Source organism: Andrena cerasifolii, chromosome 1 (assembly GCF_050908995.1).
Source record: "Andrena cerasifolii isolate SP2316 chromosome 1, iyAndCera1_principal, whole genome shotgun sequence".
Lineage (NCBI taxonomy): Eukaryota > Metazoa > Arthropoda > Insecta > Hymenoptera > Andrenidae > Andrena > Andrena cerasifolii.
Window position 1 is genome coordinate 2,021,574 of NC_135118.1, and position 19,466 is coordinate 2,041,039.

The 19,466-nt window shown below is 39.0% G+C and overlaps 1 protein-coding gene across 2 annotated transcripts in view; it reads left to right on the forward strand.

Moving 5' to 3' along the window:
- The window catches only part of Mnb (minibrain), a 92,667-nt gene that overhangs the window by 37,961 nt on the left and 35,240 nt on the right, over nt 1-19,466 (forward strand). For both annotated transcript variants that reach the window (XR_013085379.1, XM_076813055.1), the window contains exon 2: nt 18,001-18,266. Coding sequence is in view for 1 of the 2 variants with exons in the window: in XM_076813055.1 (XP_076669170.1) it covers nt 18,001-18,266 (266 nt within the window). In the remaining variant the exon portion in view is untranslated. The remainder of the gene's footprint in view (nt 1-18,000; nt 18,267-19,466) is intronic.

The following is a 19,466-nucleotide window of genomic DNA, read 5'->3' on the forward strand; positions in this document are numbered from 1 at the left end:
TAATTATATCGATTACTTCTTCGCTCTTTATACTGTTCCAAATTGAACATGTAAGATTAAGTGACAAGTTTAACCAGTGAATATTAGTAAGTATCTAACCCACTTGCAGAAAAATTCACTTAAGGGGTTATACCTACCCTAGTCGGGCGGCCGAAAAGAGGCGAATGTTTGTGAATTTTTTTTGAAGAAACGGAAGCGTATATTCTTACAGAACATTTTGCGCTTAAAAGAGCAATATTTAAAGAACATTTGGTAATTTTTTCGTGGAAAAATATTTACGTTTATAATAAAGTTACACCGGGCATCCAAGAAGCATTTTTAACAATTTGCTTTTGTGGTGAGCACTGCTATTCGGAACCAGATTATCTAAAATCAAAAAACATAACAGATTTCGTTAGTATATTAGTGTATCCTTAGGTTGACGGAGAGAATTTTCCGAAAAATTAATTTAAAACAAAATGGCGGCCATTTAAAGTTGAAATCCTTTTCGCGTGATTTTTGCACGAAAAAATCAGGATTTCAACTTTAAATAGCCGCCATTCTGTTTTAAATTAATTTTCCGGAAAATTCTCTCCGTTAACCTGAGGATACATTAACATACTAACGAAATCTTTTTTGTTTTTTAATTTTAGATGATCTGGTTCCGAATGGCAGTGCTCACCGCAAAACCAAATTTTTAAAAAGGCTTCTTGGATGTCTGTTGTTACTTTATTATAAACGTAAATATTTTTCTACGAAAAAATTACCAAATGTTCTTTAAATGTTGCTCTTTTAAGCGCAAAAAGTTTTGTAAAAATATACGCTTCCGCTTCTTCAAAAAAAAAAAAATTCACAAATATTCGCCTCTCTTCGGCCGCCTGACTAAGTATATAACAAACCTTTATAACAAACGTTTAGAATAAACTTAAATATTTTTCTACGAAAAAATTACCAATTGTTCTTTAAATGTTGCTCTTTTAAGCGCAAAAAGTTTTATAAAATTATACGCTTCCGCTTCTTCAAAAAAAATTCACAAATATTCGCCTCTCTTCGGCCGCCTGACTAAGTATATAACAAACCTTTATAACAAACGTTTAGAATAAACTTAAATATTTTTCTACGAAAAAATTACCAATTGTTCTTTAAATGTTGCTCTTTTAAGCGCAAAAAGTTTTATAAAATTATACGCTTCCGCTTCTTCAAAAAAAATTCACAAATATTCGCCTCTCTTCGGCCGCCTGACTAAGTATATAACAAACCTTTATAACAAACGTTTATAATAAACTTGAATATTTTTCTACGAAAAAATTACCAAATGTTCTTTAAATGTTGCTCTTTTAAGCGCAAAAAGTTTTGTAAAAATATACGCTACCGCTTCTTCAAAAAAAATTCACAAATATTCGGCTTTTTTCGGCCGCCTGACTAGGTATAACCCCTTAAGTTTTGTTAAATTAAATTTTTTGGAAATTGCTGAATTTCTAAAGAATTTCAAAACTTAGCAACAACTGAAATAGCTTATAACCTGACAGTGTGAAAGATACCCGATGTTACATCCCAACCAAAATTATGGATTCTATTTTGAGTCGTCATTGCTGAATATGATCGAGTATTGTCGTGATGGAAAGGAATTTCCCTTATGTGAGGGTGCAAGTCTTTCGTCTGCGACTGTGTAGTAGGGTGGTCCTCCCTAGCCTTAGCTACATATACCTAGGAGTCAAAATTGTTTTTCAGTATGTTTGTTTTACCCCTCTAAATTATTCCACGTGGTGAGAAAATGATATGTGCAAAATTTCAAAGTGATTAGACAACGGGAGTCTCTGTCGCATTTAAGGTTTTGAAATTTTAGTGATCGCCCGTCAATTTCGAGCATAATTGTGTTCGGCTATTTCGGAAGTATCAGTGAATATTTTTTAATAAAAGTACAATTTCTTGGGTGTATAAGGGTATGTATCATTTGCGCGTGAATTCAAACAGCATACCTACTTAAAATCTTTGAATTGTACCATTAAAATTAGCGGATAACGCCGCGTCTGATTGCGAGCCACTGTGCGCGATTACGCAAGTAGAAATTATAATATTTTCTATGTATAAAAATTTGACTATTTCTTATTTGCTAATAATCATACAAGTAACTACATATTAATAAAAAAATATAATTATTTACGTAGTTATGAACAAAAAGACAGTCCTAATCGATTTCGATAACCTTGGAATAGGTTGTCGAGGGCATGATGCTGAACAACTTTTTTCTATAGGTAGGTATCTACATGTTGCCGTCGCTTGGCTCTAGTTTTCTAGATATTCGCAAAAAACTGTGATTAGTAGTTGGTTTTGGGTTAAAACTTTTGGGAGATTTAAGATAAAAATTGTGTAACTTGTGTGTGTGAAATAAAAAATAAGGACCAAGTTGTGGATGATACTTTTCAGAATTCTCGGTTTCACTTTTCATTAAAAGTTCGCAGTACACTGAGCCCCTTCTGTTCCACCATATACAGAGCATGACTTTCCAATACAGCTCAGATTTTGCAGTGTTGGTATCGATAGTCCCGAGACATCCTTTCCCCTCATATATTATTGCACGGTATTGTTTTTATCCCCTGTAATCAATCTATCGAAAAGCGGTTCGGTGTTATGGCGACTATGAAGAGATGAACTATTTAGTTCTTATTCGGGCTACTGGCTTTCTAATAAATCATTTAATTTGATCTAATATTGTTACATGATATATTTTAAAACCTTTATTAATAACAACAGATGATTAATTTACTCTTCCAATATTTTCTATAAAAAGTTCTGGGAAACCTGTGATGATCGTTCACAACGTGGTTTATATTCGAAACATAAATCTTCAGATTGAATGTTCACTGATTTTTGACCGACTTCAGAAGGGGGATGTTCTCAATTCGTCACGTATATGTATGTACATATTTAAATTCTGATTTTATAAAAAAAATATTTTTAAAATAATAATTTTCCAGATGAATGTGACTATTTTCACAAAAAAATAATAATTTTTTTTATTTTATTTTTTTGTGAAAATAGTCACGTTCATCTGGAAAATTATTATTTTAAAAATATTTTTTTTTATAAAATCAGAATTTTTTTATAAAATCAAAAAAAAAAAATTATTTTTAAAATAATAATTTTTTTATTTTATTTTTTGTGAAAATAGTCACATTCATCTGGATTGGCTAGACATAATGAGCTGGGACACATTTCGTGACCCCAGAGTATGTATACCGTTCGAAAGTTTTTAGGCAACAAACACTTTCTGCTTTACAGTTTATATATTAAGTTCGCGCATAACTTTGCAACGCGTGGACCGATTTGGATGATTCTTTCGTTGTTATGTAGAATATCGTCCCCAAAATTGGTACCATGATAAATGGTTTTTTAACCGACTTCAAAAAGGAGGATGTTTCTCCGCTTATAACACCCAGGGGGCTACCATTCTCATGTGCGATTTTGGAACAGCGCTTCAACTGCCACCTAGGCAGTTCCAATTTTTTCGAACTAAAATTCAATATGGCGGTGATCACGTGTTCATGAGTCATCTGTACTATGTACGGTACGCCATTGATATGCATTGCATGGCATTTAAGAATTGTTGATTGATGCGAGCTAGTACCGTACGAAACCCAAACAGTTCTATCGAAAAATAAGTTTTATAAAAAACAGTTTGACAGTAACAGGTATGTACATAGTTGAATATATATTTTTAATGTAGTATATGTAAAAAATCTTTTTAAATTATAATGTTTTTTATAGAGCTATGTCACGACATATACTAAATTAAAAATATATATTTAACTATATACATACCTGTTACTGTCAAACTGATTTTATAAAACTGATTTTTCGATAGGATTGTTGATAGGATTGATGTGCCTGTTCCAGCCTTTAGTACAGATGAATCATGAACACGTGATCACGGCCATATTGAATTTTAGTTCGAAAAAAATGGAACTGCCTAGGTGGCAGTTGAAACGCTGTTCCAAAATCCCCCTGATAACTCCTCAGCATATGGAGCGATTCTGATGTTTTTTTTTTATTCGAATAAGGGCGATGCCTCGGTGGTCCCATTCAATACTGCATTAATATTGGCCCAATACTTTGCCAGCATTGGTTAATACTAACGAATTTGAGATAACCTTATTCCCACTTTTCAAGTCGCTTATTCTGGGAATTTCCGTTTCTAGCAAATGGTTCTTTTTTTCTTTTAAATAAGTGTACTTATATAACTTAATTAACTAAAAAGTAAAAAATAAATAAATTTTCACGGAAATTAAAACCGACTTCAAAAGCATAGAAATCGATTAAAAAGTAAAAAAAATATTTTTTTCCTTATTTGATCTACGATTCTCCATTTTTTATGTCGGCGCCAGATTTACACAGTACACGTGATAATCAGATTATAATAGGAGTTACAAAAAAAGTATGTGAGCTGTTTACTATAAGTTTGAATAAAAATAATGATTGACTCAAAGAATAACTAACGAGGGAACACCGCGAACCCGGACTCACCAATTGGAACGCAACTTTGTGGGTTCTTAGAGTGACTCAAAACAAGCACAACGGCGTGTTTCATTTGGGCCATATCGCTCTTTAAGCGGGTGAAAACTAACCTCAAAGTCAGATTAGCACTTCCACTTTTTCGCGTATAACTCTCAAAGTACAACAGACAGAAAAAAATGTTTCAAACAAAAGTTTAATGGTGCAACAAGTGCTACAAACTTCCATTAATAAAATTTTGAAAAGAGTTAAAAAAATATATATAACTGACGAAAAAAAAACTCTTTTCAAAATTTTGTTAATGCAAGTTTGTAGCACTTGTTGCACAATTAAACTTTTGTTTGAAACATTTTTTTCTGTCTGTTGTACTTTGAGAGTTATACGCGAAAAAGTGGAAGTGCCAATTTAACTTTGAGGTTAGTTTTCACCCCCTTAAAGGGCGATAGGGCCCAAATGAAAGACACCGTTGTTCCTGTTTTCAATCGGTGAGTCCGGGTTCTCGGTGTTCCCTTGTAAGACACAAAGAGAACTGAGAAGAAAACAATTTCTCAACATTTGTATGCAAGATAAACGGTCTTAGCCAGCTGGCTATAACTATACACTACAATTCTCGTTTACTTTCGAGTAATGTATCGCATATAAAACACAGCTGCTTTATGTTCGCCCTCTAGCGGATATAGATTCAACTAGACAGCATAATGTATAAGGATTTAATCGATGAAAGGTGATTTCAGAGTATTTTTCACTATCACGTTAGGCCCTTTACCGAAAACATAAAAAATATAATCATAGACAGTAAATATAAATGCAGTTTGTTAATATTTGCATTTTTTTTTAAATTTGCATACAATGTCAATAATTTGATTTTTAAATTGAATCTGGCGCCGAATTAAAAAATTGAAGGGTCGTAGATTAAATAAGGGGAAAGAAATATTTTTTACTTTTTAATGCATTTTTATTTTTTTGAAGTCGGTTATAATTTTTGTAAAAAAAATTTTTCTTTGATATGTAGGGACTGTTACGATATTTTTTCTGACAACATTATTCTGGTTTCCCCCCATAGCCAGAAGTATATTCTTCAAAATAAAAAAAGTTTCAGTCGAATCGGATAATAACTTTTAGGGATACAGGTCCCACCGATTTGAATCAATTTTTTGACGCCTTGACTTTAACGCCTCCCCAGTGCCGTCTGTAATGATTAATTATAAAACAAAAAATATATTTCTATAATTTAAGACATCCTTCATACAATGCAAAAAGTCCCATTAAATGATATATAGTAGTTTTCCTTTAATTAATTCCTAAAGATCGCCTATTTTGGGGGGCTCTAGACCGGAACCTCCCCTTAAGGGGACATTCTACTCTCCCGGCCGAAAAATCGGCCACTATCCGGTGATGGTTTTTATAATGAAATAAACACTTAACGTTTTCGAATTTCTACCACTCTTGAAATACAAGAAAAAATCTTTGTTGTTTGTTTATTTCATTTGTTTACATAAATATTTCTCAGTGAAGTTGGCGGTTTCAGAATTGCTGGCGGTTGAAATTTCGGACGACTGGATCATCGGAAATAAAAAAACCAAATATGCTTCTAATTCGCAGGAGTATGGTTATCTCGCTTTCCACGAAAGAACAATTTTCAACCAAAATTATTAAAATGGCGGTCGATGAAAGTTGAAAGTACCGAAAAGGGCATTTCTTTTCTGTTTAAGGGGTTATGCCTACCTGCATGGTTTGAAAACTCAAGTATTTTCGGGATTTTTTTTTAAATTTAAAGAAGTTTTTAAATAAACGGTTGTATATTCGAAAGTATATATTTTAAAGTTCTTGTAGTTTTTTTTTTGCAATGCGATATGTAAATAAATAATGGAATTATAAGCGATCTTCCAGCAGCGTTTTTTTTATTATGGTGATCACTGTAGCTTTGACCTGGTTCAACAGAAATAAAACATTCGACCAAGGTTAGTTAGTGTATTAGATTATCTTGTCCTTAATCGTGGCTTTTTCGTTTCCGTTGCGTAGTTTTTATTTTACAGATGAAAAATGATGAAACATGAGCGCGATTCTGTAGTGAAAATCGATACTTTTGCTATGAGAAGCCGCTATTTTGTATCAAATTAATATTTTGGGATAGTGAACGATCAAGGACAAGATAATCCAATACACTAACTAAATTCCCGCGAATTCTTTATTTCAGATGAACTATGTTAGAATTAGAGTGGTCACCGCAAACTACTGAAAAAAAATCGCTGCCGGGAGATCGCTGATATTTTTTTTATTTATTTATATTTTCCATCGGAAAAATTACCACAAGTAGTTTAACATGTACACTTTCGAATACATACAAGTTTATTTAAATAACTCTTCAAGTTTGTTAAAAAAAAATCCCGAAAATACTTGTGTTTTCAGACCTTGCAGGTAGGCATAACCCCTTAATAGATATAAAATGTGGGAAAATATTAAAAAATCTTAAGATATTTGTGGTTAGCGAGATAGCCATACTCTTGCAAATTAAAAATACGTTTGGTTTTTTTGTTTCCGATGATCCAGTCGTCCGAAATTTCAACCGCCAGCAATTCTGAAAACGCCAGCTTCACTGCGATATATTTAAGTAAACAAGTAAAATAAACAAACAACAAAGATTGTTTCTTGTATTTCAAGAGGGGTACAATATACCCCCCGAAATTCGAAAACGTTAAGTGTGTATTTCATTATAAAAACCATCGCCGAAAAGTGGCGGATTTTTCGACCGAGAGTGTAGAATGTTCCTTTAAGATCAATGACATTTAAGTATGTTATGCATTATTCGAATATTTTCAACGAAATTTCTTAATTCCATTGTGAGTTATCATTTCCTGGTGTAAACTGGAGAAACGCAGCAGATGCCACTATTTTTTGATTTCGAAAACAAGGTCCAAAAAATTTTCTATGGATACGTCTTCGAGATATCGACAGGTGAACTTTTTACCTGTCTGTCAAAAAGGTAGTTCCACTGAATTGCGAATATCTCGTGTTGCGAATGTCGGATTTGGTCGAAAATTATATCAAATTAAAGATAATTGAATCACCAACAAATGTACCTGACGAAATTTTCAAATCAGTTCATTAGCTCGGGTGAAATCGATGAAAAAAATATGTGAAAAAACTCATTTTTCTCGACCGAAGTTGAGATCGACAATTCATTTAATCATCTGGGAAAAATCGAAATCGCAAAAATTGTCCGAGTTTCTCATTTCTTACGTTGAGACTGCACTTTTACAAAGAAAACAAGCTGCTACTGAAGAAATCTATGGATAAATACCGAAGCTAGAGACAATTGTGTGAAAACACTAAAATTTCATTTTTTCTTGGTTTTCGTGTGTTTTTTTTTTTCAATTTTATTGTGCGATTTCAATTTTAATTCGATCTGTACATTTTTTCAAGTATTTTGTTAACATGTGTGTTTTAGAAATAATAAAAATGCACTAAAAAACAATTATTTTCTTGTACTAAAATTTCGATGGTGTTTTTTCACTTTAAATAAAATCGTTTAACATAACTTTTTTTTTTATATATTTCTACTCGTAGTTCATTTTCTATTGTATGGCTTTCATTTTTTTTTTTATTTTCCAACAGGCGTAAATATGTTCCTGAAGATACATTTCTTATTTTCTCACTTGATTTTTTTCCCGGAAAATCCTAGTGACGTAAGTAAATCACGAACACGGAGAGAGATTCCATCAGAATATGAAGGGTATTGAGCGATAGTATCATGGATTTTGGGACGAGACTGTGATGGGAGAATTATATTTGGATCCTCATAAGAGAAACGAATCCTAAAACGAACAAAAGACAAGAGAAGAGCCAGAACTATTTCTAAAACACACATATGTACATTAACAAAATACTTGAACAAATGTACAGAATGAATTACAATTGGAATAACACAATAAAATATATATATAAAAAAAAGACCAAAACCAAGTGAAAATGAAATTTTAGTGTTTTGCACAGAATTACCTCTAGCTTCTTTATTTATCCATAGATTTCCTTCAATAGCAGCTTGTTTCCTTCGTAAAAGTGCAGCCTCAACGTAAGAAATGAGAAACTCGACCCACCTTTGCGATTTCGATTTTTCCCAGATGATGAAATGAATTGTCGATCTCAATTTCGGTTGAAAAAAAAGACTACACATTTTCCCATCGATTTCGCCCCAACTACTGAACCGATTTGAAAATTTTGTCAGGAAAATTTGTTGGCGATTCAATTATCTTTAATTCGATATAATTTTCGACCATATCGGTCATTCGCAACACGAGATATCCGCAAGTAGGGTAGACCGGGGGCGGTTGTAACACTTTGGCTTTGGCATACGATTACGCAAAAACTATTACAGTTACAACAACAGTTTTTTTTTAATGAAAATGTTACTTAACTGGCATTATTTGAACCATAACAGTTTTGCTATATGTTAAGTAATATTCCGGTTATAAATAAAAAATGAGAAGCGGAGAAAGTGTTACAACCGTCCCTGACCCCGGGTCAAAATTAAAATATTTATTGATTTTAATTATAATAATAAATGAAAAAAGTAAAATTTATAACCAATTATGCGGTGTCGCCATTGTGCCAGAAGTAGAAAATGTTTTGGCTGGTGCATTCTTCGTGTGATCAATCCTTACATTCGGTACACTGCACCTATTTTTTATTTAGTTTGCTTGTACTGTGCTATAGAATTCCACTCAAACAAGACAGTATTATTAATAATATTTATAGATTAATCTTCTTTGACACTATTCGGTTCTGTCGCGGCACAACCGACCCCGACTCTGCCGATGTTACAATCGCCTCCGACCAGGCTTTTGAACTTAAATTATAAATTTTTATTAACCAGATATTTAAAAGTGATAAGTAACGATCAGTATTACTTTAAAAATGGCCAGATATTAGATATTAAAAAATAGAAAAAACACGTACTTGCAAAGGAAGTATTTATATTACAATTTTAAATCAGTAAGGAAAAGTTACTTTAGGGTATCCAAAAGTTATTTTCTTCACTATCCATGTCCATTGTGTATCTATACTGCTGGGATATGGATGTGTGTATTCCAAATGTAATTCTTCATCATATATCCAAAATTTGTGTTAATGTCTATCATATGTTTTGAGATATTTAACGTGTTACCCTAAGTGGGACCACTTTTTTAACAGATAGCTAAAAATTTCACCTGTCGATATCTCGAAATCGTATCCATAGAAGTTTTTTAAGACCTTACTTTCGGAATCAACGGGCCATTTTACACAATAAAAAATAGTGGCATCTGTCGTGCAAAATTATTTTTTATTTTGTAAACTAGTGTAATTATACTATTCAAGTTTGAATACCCCACCAATAGCATTCTACACCTACATACATCTACATATATATATAAACCAAAAGTAGTAAATAAATTTTTAACGATCTAATGAAAAACTTCTCATTTACGCGTATTCTTTTTACGGAACACAATTAACACGTGTGCTATACCTATTACTCCCACTAGCCTTCGCTTTTGATGAAACTCTGACCTATTCACGAAGAAAAATCGGTATAGGTACCTATGTACTTACAATAGGAAGCGTATGGCCCAATAAAAGAAGCAATTTTTCACGCAATAAATATCAGGGCAAAACACATTTGGCCTGCAGAGACACCTGCTTGCGGCTACTTGAGAAAGACTAGGCGGTATGGATTTACAAATACTCTCTGGGGGCAGTTTTAGAGAATGATTGGATATGGGTGAAAGTCAGACTATATCAAGAAACATGAATGAAGCGGAATGCGTGCTGGTTATCGCACGACCTGTGTTAGTCTTCGTGACCTCGTTGCGTGGATTCTCAGTCACATGCACCGTAACATCGGGCATACGTGCTGCGTACACCGAGGCTAAACCCACCTTCAAGCGTACCTGCACTTCCTACCGTCGGTTGGCTAATTAACATTTCAACGATCTAAATCGCACGAGATCTACAGATCCAAATTAATTGTAGCTAACCCCTGAGGAGGAGAGAGTGGATCTATCCGCCGCAACAAGTTATTTGTTCGGCGTAGCGGAGTGGATGGCACCCGTCGTTGTAGCTTATCTGTGTTTCACTTAGGAATTGCGATTATAGCAGCTAGCAATTCTAAACACAGTGTATTTGTCAGCGCTTAGAAGAGTTCTTCGGAGCGTGTTGTGGCCAAAATGTCGACTTGTTCCTTGGAGGTTGTAAGACTCCGACGACACAATGTCACACTCCTTGCGGTTTTTTTCCACCGCAAGAGTTCACTAATTGAACGGTGATTGAGGTATGTGGAAGGATAGTGGTGAAATCAAACCGACATTGTAGCGCGTAACAACATAACACTTAAAATATATTCTGACAAAACTGACTGAAAATACTTGTACACTTGAATTTCGGTAAAGTTATAATGTGCGCTGGTAGTGTCTCAGAATGCTGAATGCAATTCTGTCGATGATGATAGTACAGAGGTTCTGTTCGATCTGGTTTTCCAAGTTGCATTCAGGCTCTACCAAGCCTTTGAAAGCCCTTGCAGGGGTGTGTCTTAAAAATAAGAGGTGGTAGACTATTGCCTATTGGCTGTAAATGATTGTGGCATTGGGCGACGAAACGCACCGGAAAGGGAAGCTGAGTTCCACGAAATCGCATCGAACGGCGCGACTCCGTTTGTTTATGTCGTCTAGAGATACGCGGTCTTGACTCGGCCCAATAGCCCATATTTCACGGCACCGCTGGTAAATAGTTACGTCCCAAGATTTTAGGCCCGGACGGTCGGCTCAAGTGTTTGCCACGTGCGGATTGACGAAGCACAGGCCCAGGAAACGCTTCGAATTCAGTAATTGTATTTTTCACGCTCAACAGAGCGAACCAGCTGAGAACTGGTTCCCCAGTTGAGAGACTCAATGAAAGAGGGTAGTTGTGCCTTCCTTGCTGAAGTTAGCGAAACTTAAGGAACTAGGGGGTACCTCACGAAAATGGGGCGGCGTGTAGGTACCTTTGAAATGGTGGGAAATTAAATACTTCTTTGAGATTATGTTCCTATATTATACAGTTATGTGACCGCGTGCAGTTGCAAAGTGTAGTTGCCTTTGAAAGATACTGAAGGCTTAAGTTTGTGATGTAATCACTTGTGTTTATCAATGTAATTACACGTACTATTCTACGTGAACGTCCTTACTCTTGTGTATAAATGTTTTTATCATGTCTGTAAACATCAATCAGGTTTGAAAGTCCAGGAATCTTGAGACACTGCGCGTATACTCTGATTCGGTTGTTCGCGCAGTATGAAAGTATGGTGGTCATCGGCGTAAAATTTGTTGTGTCCACACTGCCCGCGACATTGAAGAGCCTCTGGTGCCAGAGGCATCTATAGTCGCAGGGACGTAAATGAATGACGAAATTAAGGATATGGGGTGGAACAATGCACGCGATTTATCCGCAAGCGGAGCGGCAACGGAATATCCGCAGCGACAGCGGAATCCGCGTGTGTGCTCATACCGGAGCGGGTATTTCCCTGCCGCTGTGAATATTTGACGTTGATCTGGGGGTTCCCCGATGTGTTTGTCTATTTTCGTGAAAATGGGTTGTACTTAATTATTTATACCTCGAGAACTATTTGTCGGATTTAGTTGGTTCCTTCTTTATTTTAATCTAGAAGGATCGGCCTTCCTGAATATTTTTTTTTCCTGATGAAAAGTCATTTTTATTTCTTTTTAATCCTTGTTTTGCCAATTTTGGCTCGTGGGTCCCGATTTTAAAAATCCGAAAAAATTCTACCATATTCCCTTAAGCGTTTTCGGCTGTACTTCCGAATGACCCCAGTGGCCGATCGACACGAGGTTTTAGGGGAGGGGTGGGGAGGGTGTGTGGACCCTAAATCTGAAATTGTTGCTTCGGGAATTTATTAGTTTCCGAGATATTAATAACAAACTTTTAGTATTTTCTGCTGACTTATTCCATCACAACGCATTCCACTTTCCAACTTGTTCCGGATATTAGTATTGGTTGGGGCCAGATTAGTGCGCGGGGCGCGTAAAGCACGGTAGCGAACCGATGTGAGTTTGTAGATTTGAACCAGGAACTTACGGATGCGACCCCTTATTATACAGGGTGGATACCTATTAGTCTATTGATAGTCAATGCTCTAGAGGGGTAATAATTCCACAGGCCAAAATAAGACGAAAATATAGAATACAATTTTTTAATATCGCTTTTCGTTTTCGAGAAAATTGGCTTTGAATTTCAGCTAAATATGCGTGCCATTTAGGGACCTGAGGGGCACGCGGAGGTAAGGGGCGTGCGTCCCACTGTCCGTAGAACAAATTGGGGTGTTGGGGGGGGGGGGGGTCCCTGTTAGGGCTAGGTGTACGCGCTGAAAAAAATAATTTCTAAAAAAAATTAACAATAATTTTTTATTAATATTTCGGAAACTAATAAATACCCGAAGCTACAATTTTAGATTAGGGTCCACACCCCCTCCCCACTCCTCTCCTCGAACCCCGTGCTGATCGGCCACTGAGGCCATTCGGAAGTATATCCGTGTTTTCTATAAAGTAAGCCCCTCTATTGGTGGTAATTTGCGCATTCAATGTTATGCTGTTAAAAACAGCGGTGCTCCCCATTTCAGGTAAGCGAGCCAATGATCGTACCAATCGCAGCGCATATTACACCAATGAGGTCTAAGGCCCGTTACGCACTTGCGACCAGTCGCCAGCAGCTTGGTCGCCGAGAGACCAGAAATTGGGCAACCAAATGAAGCGACCAGACCGAGCAACTCGATACCTATCCGTTTTGTAGAGAGCGCCAAACAGAATGGACGTCGTGGAGATTGTTCTAATCGTGAAGTGCATTGAAAAAAAAAAATAAAAAGAAGAGGCAACATTCGGTGCATCCTTTGGTTGTCTCAGTCCCAACTAAATGCATCATTTCTTCTTATTGTTCTTTTTTTTTTTAATGTTACGATTGGAGTATTCATTATACGACAAGTCCCAAATTGCCTTTCGAGATTGAATTCGCAAAATAAATTTCTGCGTATCGAAAACTCATTTCGCTGCTTGCAGGTGTCTGGTCGCCAACAAAGGTCGCTTGTGTGAACGTGTGCATTGAAATCACGTCACCTTGTTGGTCGCCAAGTGCATGTGAACTCATATGTCCCCATGTACCTCGTGGTCGTCGACAATTTGTCGCAAGTGCGTAAAGCCGCGTATTCACCCCAAATGTGCATTCGGCGCGCACCGATTTTTTGCCCGTTCGGAACTCAGCGCGCGTTCGGGGTTGAGTGAAATTTGCGGCGTCCATTTCATGGTAGTGTTCGGACCAGGGCCGGCTTTGGGGGGGGGGGGGGCAGGGCGACCGCCCGGGGCGCTAAATCTGTAGGGGCGCCGCTGTATGCGTTTATTCATTTATATCCGTTTTGCTAATTGATTTTCGTGCCCTTGGAGGGGCGCCATAATAATCTTGCCCGGGGTGCTAAGTATGCTAAAGCCACCCCTGGTTCGGACCCGAATGCACGCTTTCATGGACCGCCAGCAAGCGGATCGGCCCGAATGCGCGCCGAGCGCACGCTGAGCACCGAACGAGCAAAAAATCGGTGCGCGCCGAATACACATTCCGGGCTAATGCTCAGGTGAATTCGCGGCTGAACGGGTTTAAAACCTCTAAAACAAAGCGAGCTTCTACGCTAGCAGCATGTATTAGCTGTCTGTTCATTCTGATTTACGTAATCGAAAGTACTACAGGGCGATTCTCTCCTTAGACTACTGAAAGGCAATGCCGCCGACAAGATCGCGCATCGCTGAGATTCGGGGCCTTCGACACTTGAGACTGTGGGGACCATACCGACGTGCGTTACGAAAAGTAGCACGTTTCATTTCTCTTACGAAAATAGCACGTTATCAGTTTGCCACGTAAAGGAGCACATTCCATCGTTTCTGACGAATATTAGCACGTTTGGTCTTCCGCCGCGAAAGCTAACATATTTGCCTGTTTAGCCACGAAGAATAGCACATTTCGTACTTTGCGGAGAAAACTAGTACATTATCCTGTTTCGCCACGAATAATAGCATGTTTTGGGTTCTACTGCAGAAACTATCACGTTGAATTGCATTTTACATCGAAGAATTTCACTTTTCAATATATTGTTTAATAAATAATAACTCCATCTAATCTCCAAAAGGAAACACGTATGAAAATTTTAATCTACATAATTTACGGTATTTTAAAGTTTAATAAATTACCGACTAAGTCAGCGCTGTCCAAGGTCGCTCCCGCGGGAGCTTGTGGTTCTCCCACTCTCGTCCGCATTGTCAGGGATACCGCGCGACGCTAAAGAGGCGACCATGACAGACCAGCCGCTAGCCCGGCTAGCCCGTCATGGCAGCCTTCGTAGCGTCGCGCGATCTCCTTGAAAACGGAAGGCACGCTGCGCCAGAGGGAGATCGGAAGGGGAAGCAGGCGCATGGGGGGCCCCTACGCTCAGAGTTAGGAGCGATGGGGCCGCAGTGATGGAGGGGGGAAACACATACAGGAGCGGTGGTAATGTGTGCGCGAACTGACGCCAGCGCCAAGCCATCCAAGTGGCGCCAACGCGAAGCTATCCACGGCCAACCAGCGTCGCCGGGAAACAGATTGTCGACGCTGGTTGGCCGTGGTTAGCTTCGCGTTGGGGCCACTCGGCTGGCCTGGCGCTGGCATCAGTTCGCGCACACATTACCACCGCTCCTGTAGGTGTTTCCCCCTCCATCACTGCGGCCCCATCGCTCCAAACTCTACTCACGCTGGACAGTGCTGATTTAAGTTGACGCGCTCGATGTTTCGTAGCCAACCATCCCAATGTGCTGCTTTTCGTAGCTACAAACGGAACATGCTACTTTTCGTGGCAAACCGCTCAAACATGCTAGTTTTCGCAGCGAAAACCGAAACGTGCTACTTTTCGTAACGCACGTCGATACAATTTTGCGCACTAAGCAAGTGACGAATGTCAGGTTCTACAGTTCTCATCAGATCTTTGCGAAAGTAACGCCAATCAATTCCTTATGTTCTCCCGATGAAAATAATCTCAAAGTGACATAATTCGGGCCATAATTAGAGCAGTGAGCGGTTGCCACATGGATAGACTATACATGGCAATCAAGACAAGCCCGATATTGTACGTACAATTGGCAGTGAAAAATTTCTTGGAGAGCGGAAAAATTTCACCGCGGAATAAACGCCTTGGAGAGCGAATCGATATCGCCCTGGAAAAAACGTTGCGGATCCGCAGTCGTAGCGAAAACGTTCCGCGTTGGTCTGAACAGCCCCATAAGCCGCCACGTATAGTAAATTGCCGCGAATCCAACGCGGCAAAATATACGCGTGCCGCCGCGGAAAAAAACCGCTAAGAATTCGCAGCCGCAGCGAAAACGTTCCGCGTTGGTCTGAACAGCCCCATAAGCCGTGACGCATAGTAAACTACCGCGGGTCCATCGCGGCAAAGTATCCGCTGCTGTCATGAATAAGGCTCCCCCCAAACCGACGCGAATATTCGCTCCGCGCTGCGGATCAGATAAGGCAGCAGTGTTTTATACGTGGCGGCTCATGGGCAGTGTTTTCTGATTCGCGGCGGATCCGCTCTGCACCGCGGATTAGATAAGGCAGCTATTTTTTTATACGCGGCGGCTTATGCGCAGTGTTATTAGGGAGCCTTTCTACGTGGCGGCGTATGGACAGCCTTAAGGCTCCCCCAAACCAACGCGAATTTCGCGGCGCGGAGCGGATCCGGCGCGGATCAGATAAGGCTGCCCATAAGCCACCACGTGTAAAAAACTGCTGCCTTATCTTATCCGCGACGCGGAGTCGATATTCGCGTTGGTTTGGGGTAGGGCTCTTACTTTTCGCGGGTTTCCGGTTACCCGGGTACCCGGTGAATCGGGCCCTACCCGGTGAACCGGGTCCTACCCAATGAACCGGGTCCTACCCAATGAACCGGGTCCTACACGGTTACCCGGGTCCTACCCGGTTGCCCGGGTCCTACCCGGTTGCCCGGGTGCTAGCCGGTTACCCGGGTCCTACCAGGTTGCCCGGGTGCTAGCCGGTTACCCGGGTCCTACCCGGTTGCTCGGGTGCTACCCGGTTGCTCGGGTGCTACCCGGTTGCTCGGGTGCTACCCGGGTTTGCGGGTAATACGGTTACAAGTATCCGATACTCGTGTTATACGGGTAATCAACTTAGCCTACCTTATCCTTCTACGCCGCTTCTCGCAACCTTAAGACTAGCCACGCTTCATTGTCTTCTTTCTCGTAAATTTCTTTTTAAATCCTTTCTTATATGGATAACCAAGTAATAGTACATTGCGTGACAAGGGTGAGAAGAAAGCGAGTTCGACCAGCGTGAAGTTTGCTGCCTGAAATGGCTGTCGAACTGTGTTACCCGTATCATACGAGTATCGAGTACCCGTAACCGTATTACCCGCAGACCCGGGTAGCGCCCGGGTAACCGGGTATCACCCGGTTAACCGAGTACCCGGGTCGCCGGGTATCAAGAGCCCTAGTTCGGGGGAGCCTTTTATCTGATCCGCGTCGGATCCGCTCCGTGCCGCGAATATTCGCGTCAGTCTGTAGGAGCCATAATTGCGTTGGTCTGGGGGAGCCTTAATTTTGATTCGAAAATTTCCTCTAATTCCTGTGTCAATAGAAAGAAGCATAGTGAATTGGTCATGTATTTACAGGCTTCACGTTGTTACATGCAACATACCTTCTATTGCTAGGTATTAGTAGAAGCTACACGGTGCTTACTGACATGGAACAAGTTTTTGTAAATATACATAATAACGCCCACGTAATAGAGAACGCGTAATTATTTTTGCGGTTAAAATTAAAAGAGCTGCTAATACTTTCTTGCAGATAATACAACACCATATCGGTTAGTGTACCAAAAAGTATGAGTCCATTATGAAGAAAATGCAATTATGCACATACGTGCTTAATAGCAATTAAATAGTATCGTAGTTAATCAGATCCTCATACCTTTCCTTTGTCTTGAACCGTTTGCTATGAAGCATAGGGACGATTCTTCAGGAAACAAACACGCAAAGAAATAGAGCAAATTGTTTCATCCGATTAAATAATTTCTGAATGTAAAATTCTGGTACAATAGGTGTCCTTAAATAAGTTCAGTAGTGCAGAAATAAGTCTGCTTAGTTGAAAAATAAGTATACTCCGGCGCGACAACGTATGTAGCTAGTAACATTAAAAATTCAAAACTCTAACGTTCTGATCGTTCTTCCTAGCAGCCGCGCGATCAAGCAAATTTATTCTACATTTTTGTACATGTTTCACGACGAATCATGCTCTGATGAGTTGCACCGCCATTTTCAGGACGCGGTTCAGTTATTCGGGGCTGACTTGAATGGTGATTGGTAACTTCCGATATAGAATGTAGACCAACGAAACACCGTGTTCGTGCAACAGATCTTAGCGGTATACGACTAATCTTATGGTGTTTGATTTTCAGTGAGCGGGAGGGCGGGAGCGGGTGGAGGCGGCGGTGGTGGCGGTGGCGCACCCCTTTACGGTCGCCTGGTAGCTGAGGAGCCCCTGCCCCCCACAGTATGCGGAGGTGCCGGTGTCGGTGGTGGTGCCGGTGGGGTGCCCCAAGAAACTCCCGCGGATATCCACGCCATGCAAGCAAGGATACCCCACAGGTTTCGTGATCCAGCTACAGCCCCCCTTAGGAAACTCAGTGTCGATCTCATCAAAACTTACAAGCACATCAATGAGGTAAAAGATCGTTTTTCATTTCACGAATCGTTCGTACTGTAATTCTACTTACTCCCTCTGGTACATTTCACTCATTCGCGATCGCACTATGCACTAACAACGCACGCATTCGGGGCCACTTCTTTATACCAGCAAATTGTACGCTGATGGCCGGAGTCTTGTATGCATAAGAAGATGACAAGAAATATAGCATACGATAAAATAATAGTTTCTACAAAGGAGAAAATATATCACTAAGCTGTATACACTGGTTGCTATTGTTAAAAGGCTTTACTTCGCGTCTAATCACTACCGAATATACATGGTAAAGTAAAGAAGGAACTTTTCTGGTCGAGACACGGCCGCGGTCAGGTGTGGGCAAAAAATTATTTCAAATAAAAAATTGATTTCGAATAAAAGATAAAAAATTTATTCGAAACTCATCAAATAAAAATAACCCAGAGTTATTTTTTATTTAAAGCGCCAACAAATAATTTTTTTATTCGACGGGAATTCATCCGACAGCCACAGATAATTTTTTCATTCGACGGGAATTCATCCGAAGCTTCGAATAATTTTTTTACTTTCATTTGTATTTGAATTCTATATATACCTATATAAGGGCAAAGCGTCTACTAAGCCGTGTGTTAGTTTGTAATAACTCTAAATAGGAAATTCTACTGACAAAAATATTGTTAAAGATATTTAAATTTTTGGTCTAACTAATTTTTGATAACAGTGGAGCTAAAGTTATTTAAATAATTTTGAAAATGAGTATTCAATGTAGTTCAATAACAATAATGGTTTATTTTATATAACCAGTTCTTTCTTGTAATTTCAATACAGTGCTTAGTTCAATATTTTGATTGGCCTGTGCATAATAGTTAATAATGCGAAAGCACAACTCGGGTAATTGTAGTAGCGAGTGTCTGCGTATCAAATTATGGCCTTAATGTAGAGTTTAAGACCATAATGAAATTCTTGAAAAATTAATATTCTGCTTTGAATTCAAAGTCGGAATACTTTATTTTGTTCGCTGCTTATGGCGATGTTTCTTTCATGTTGATGTACGTTTCAAAAAGTAGTAAATGAGATTACTACACTGCAGTCCACTTTAGATCGGACTCGTTCCGCGCAGGGATATACTGTTGATTGGTAGGAAACCGGCGGGGAAAGTGCTACGACCAATCGCGTGCGTCAGATCCGTGGGAGCTGCGCAGA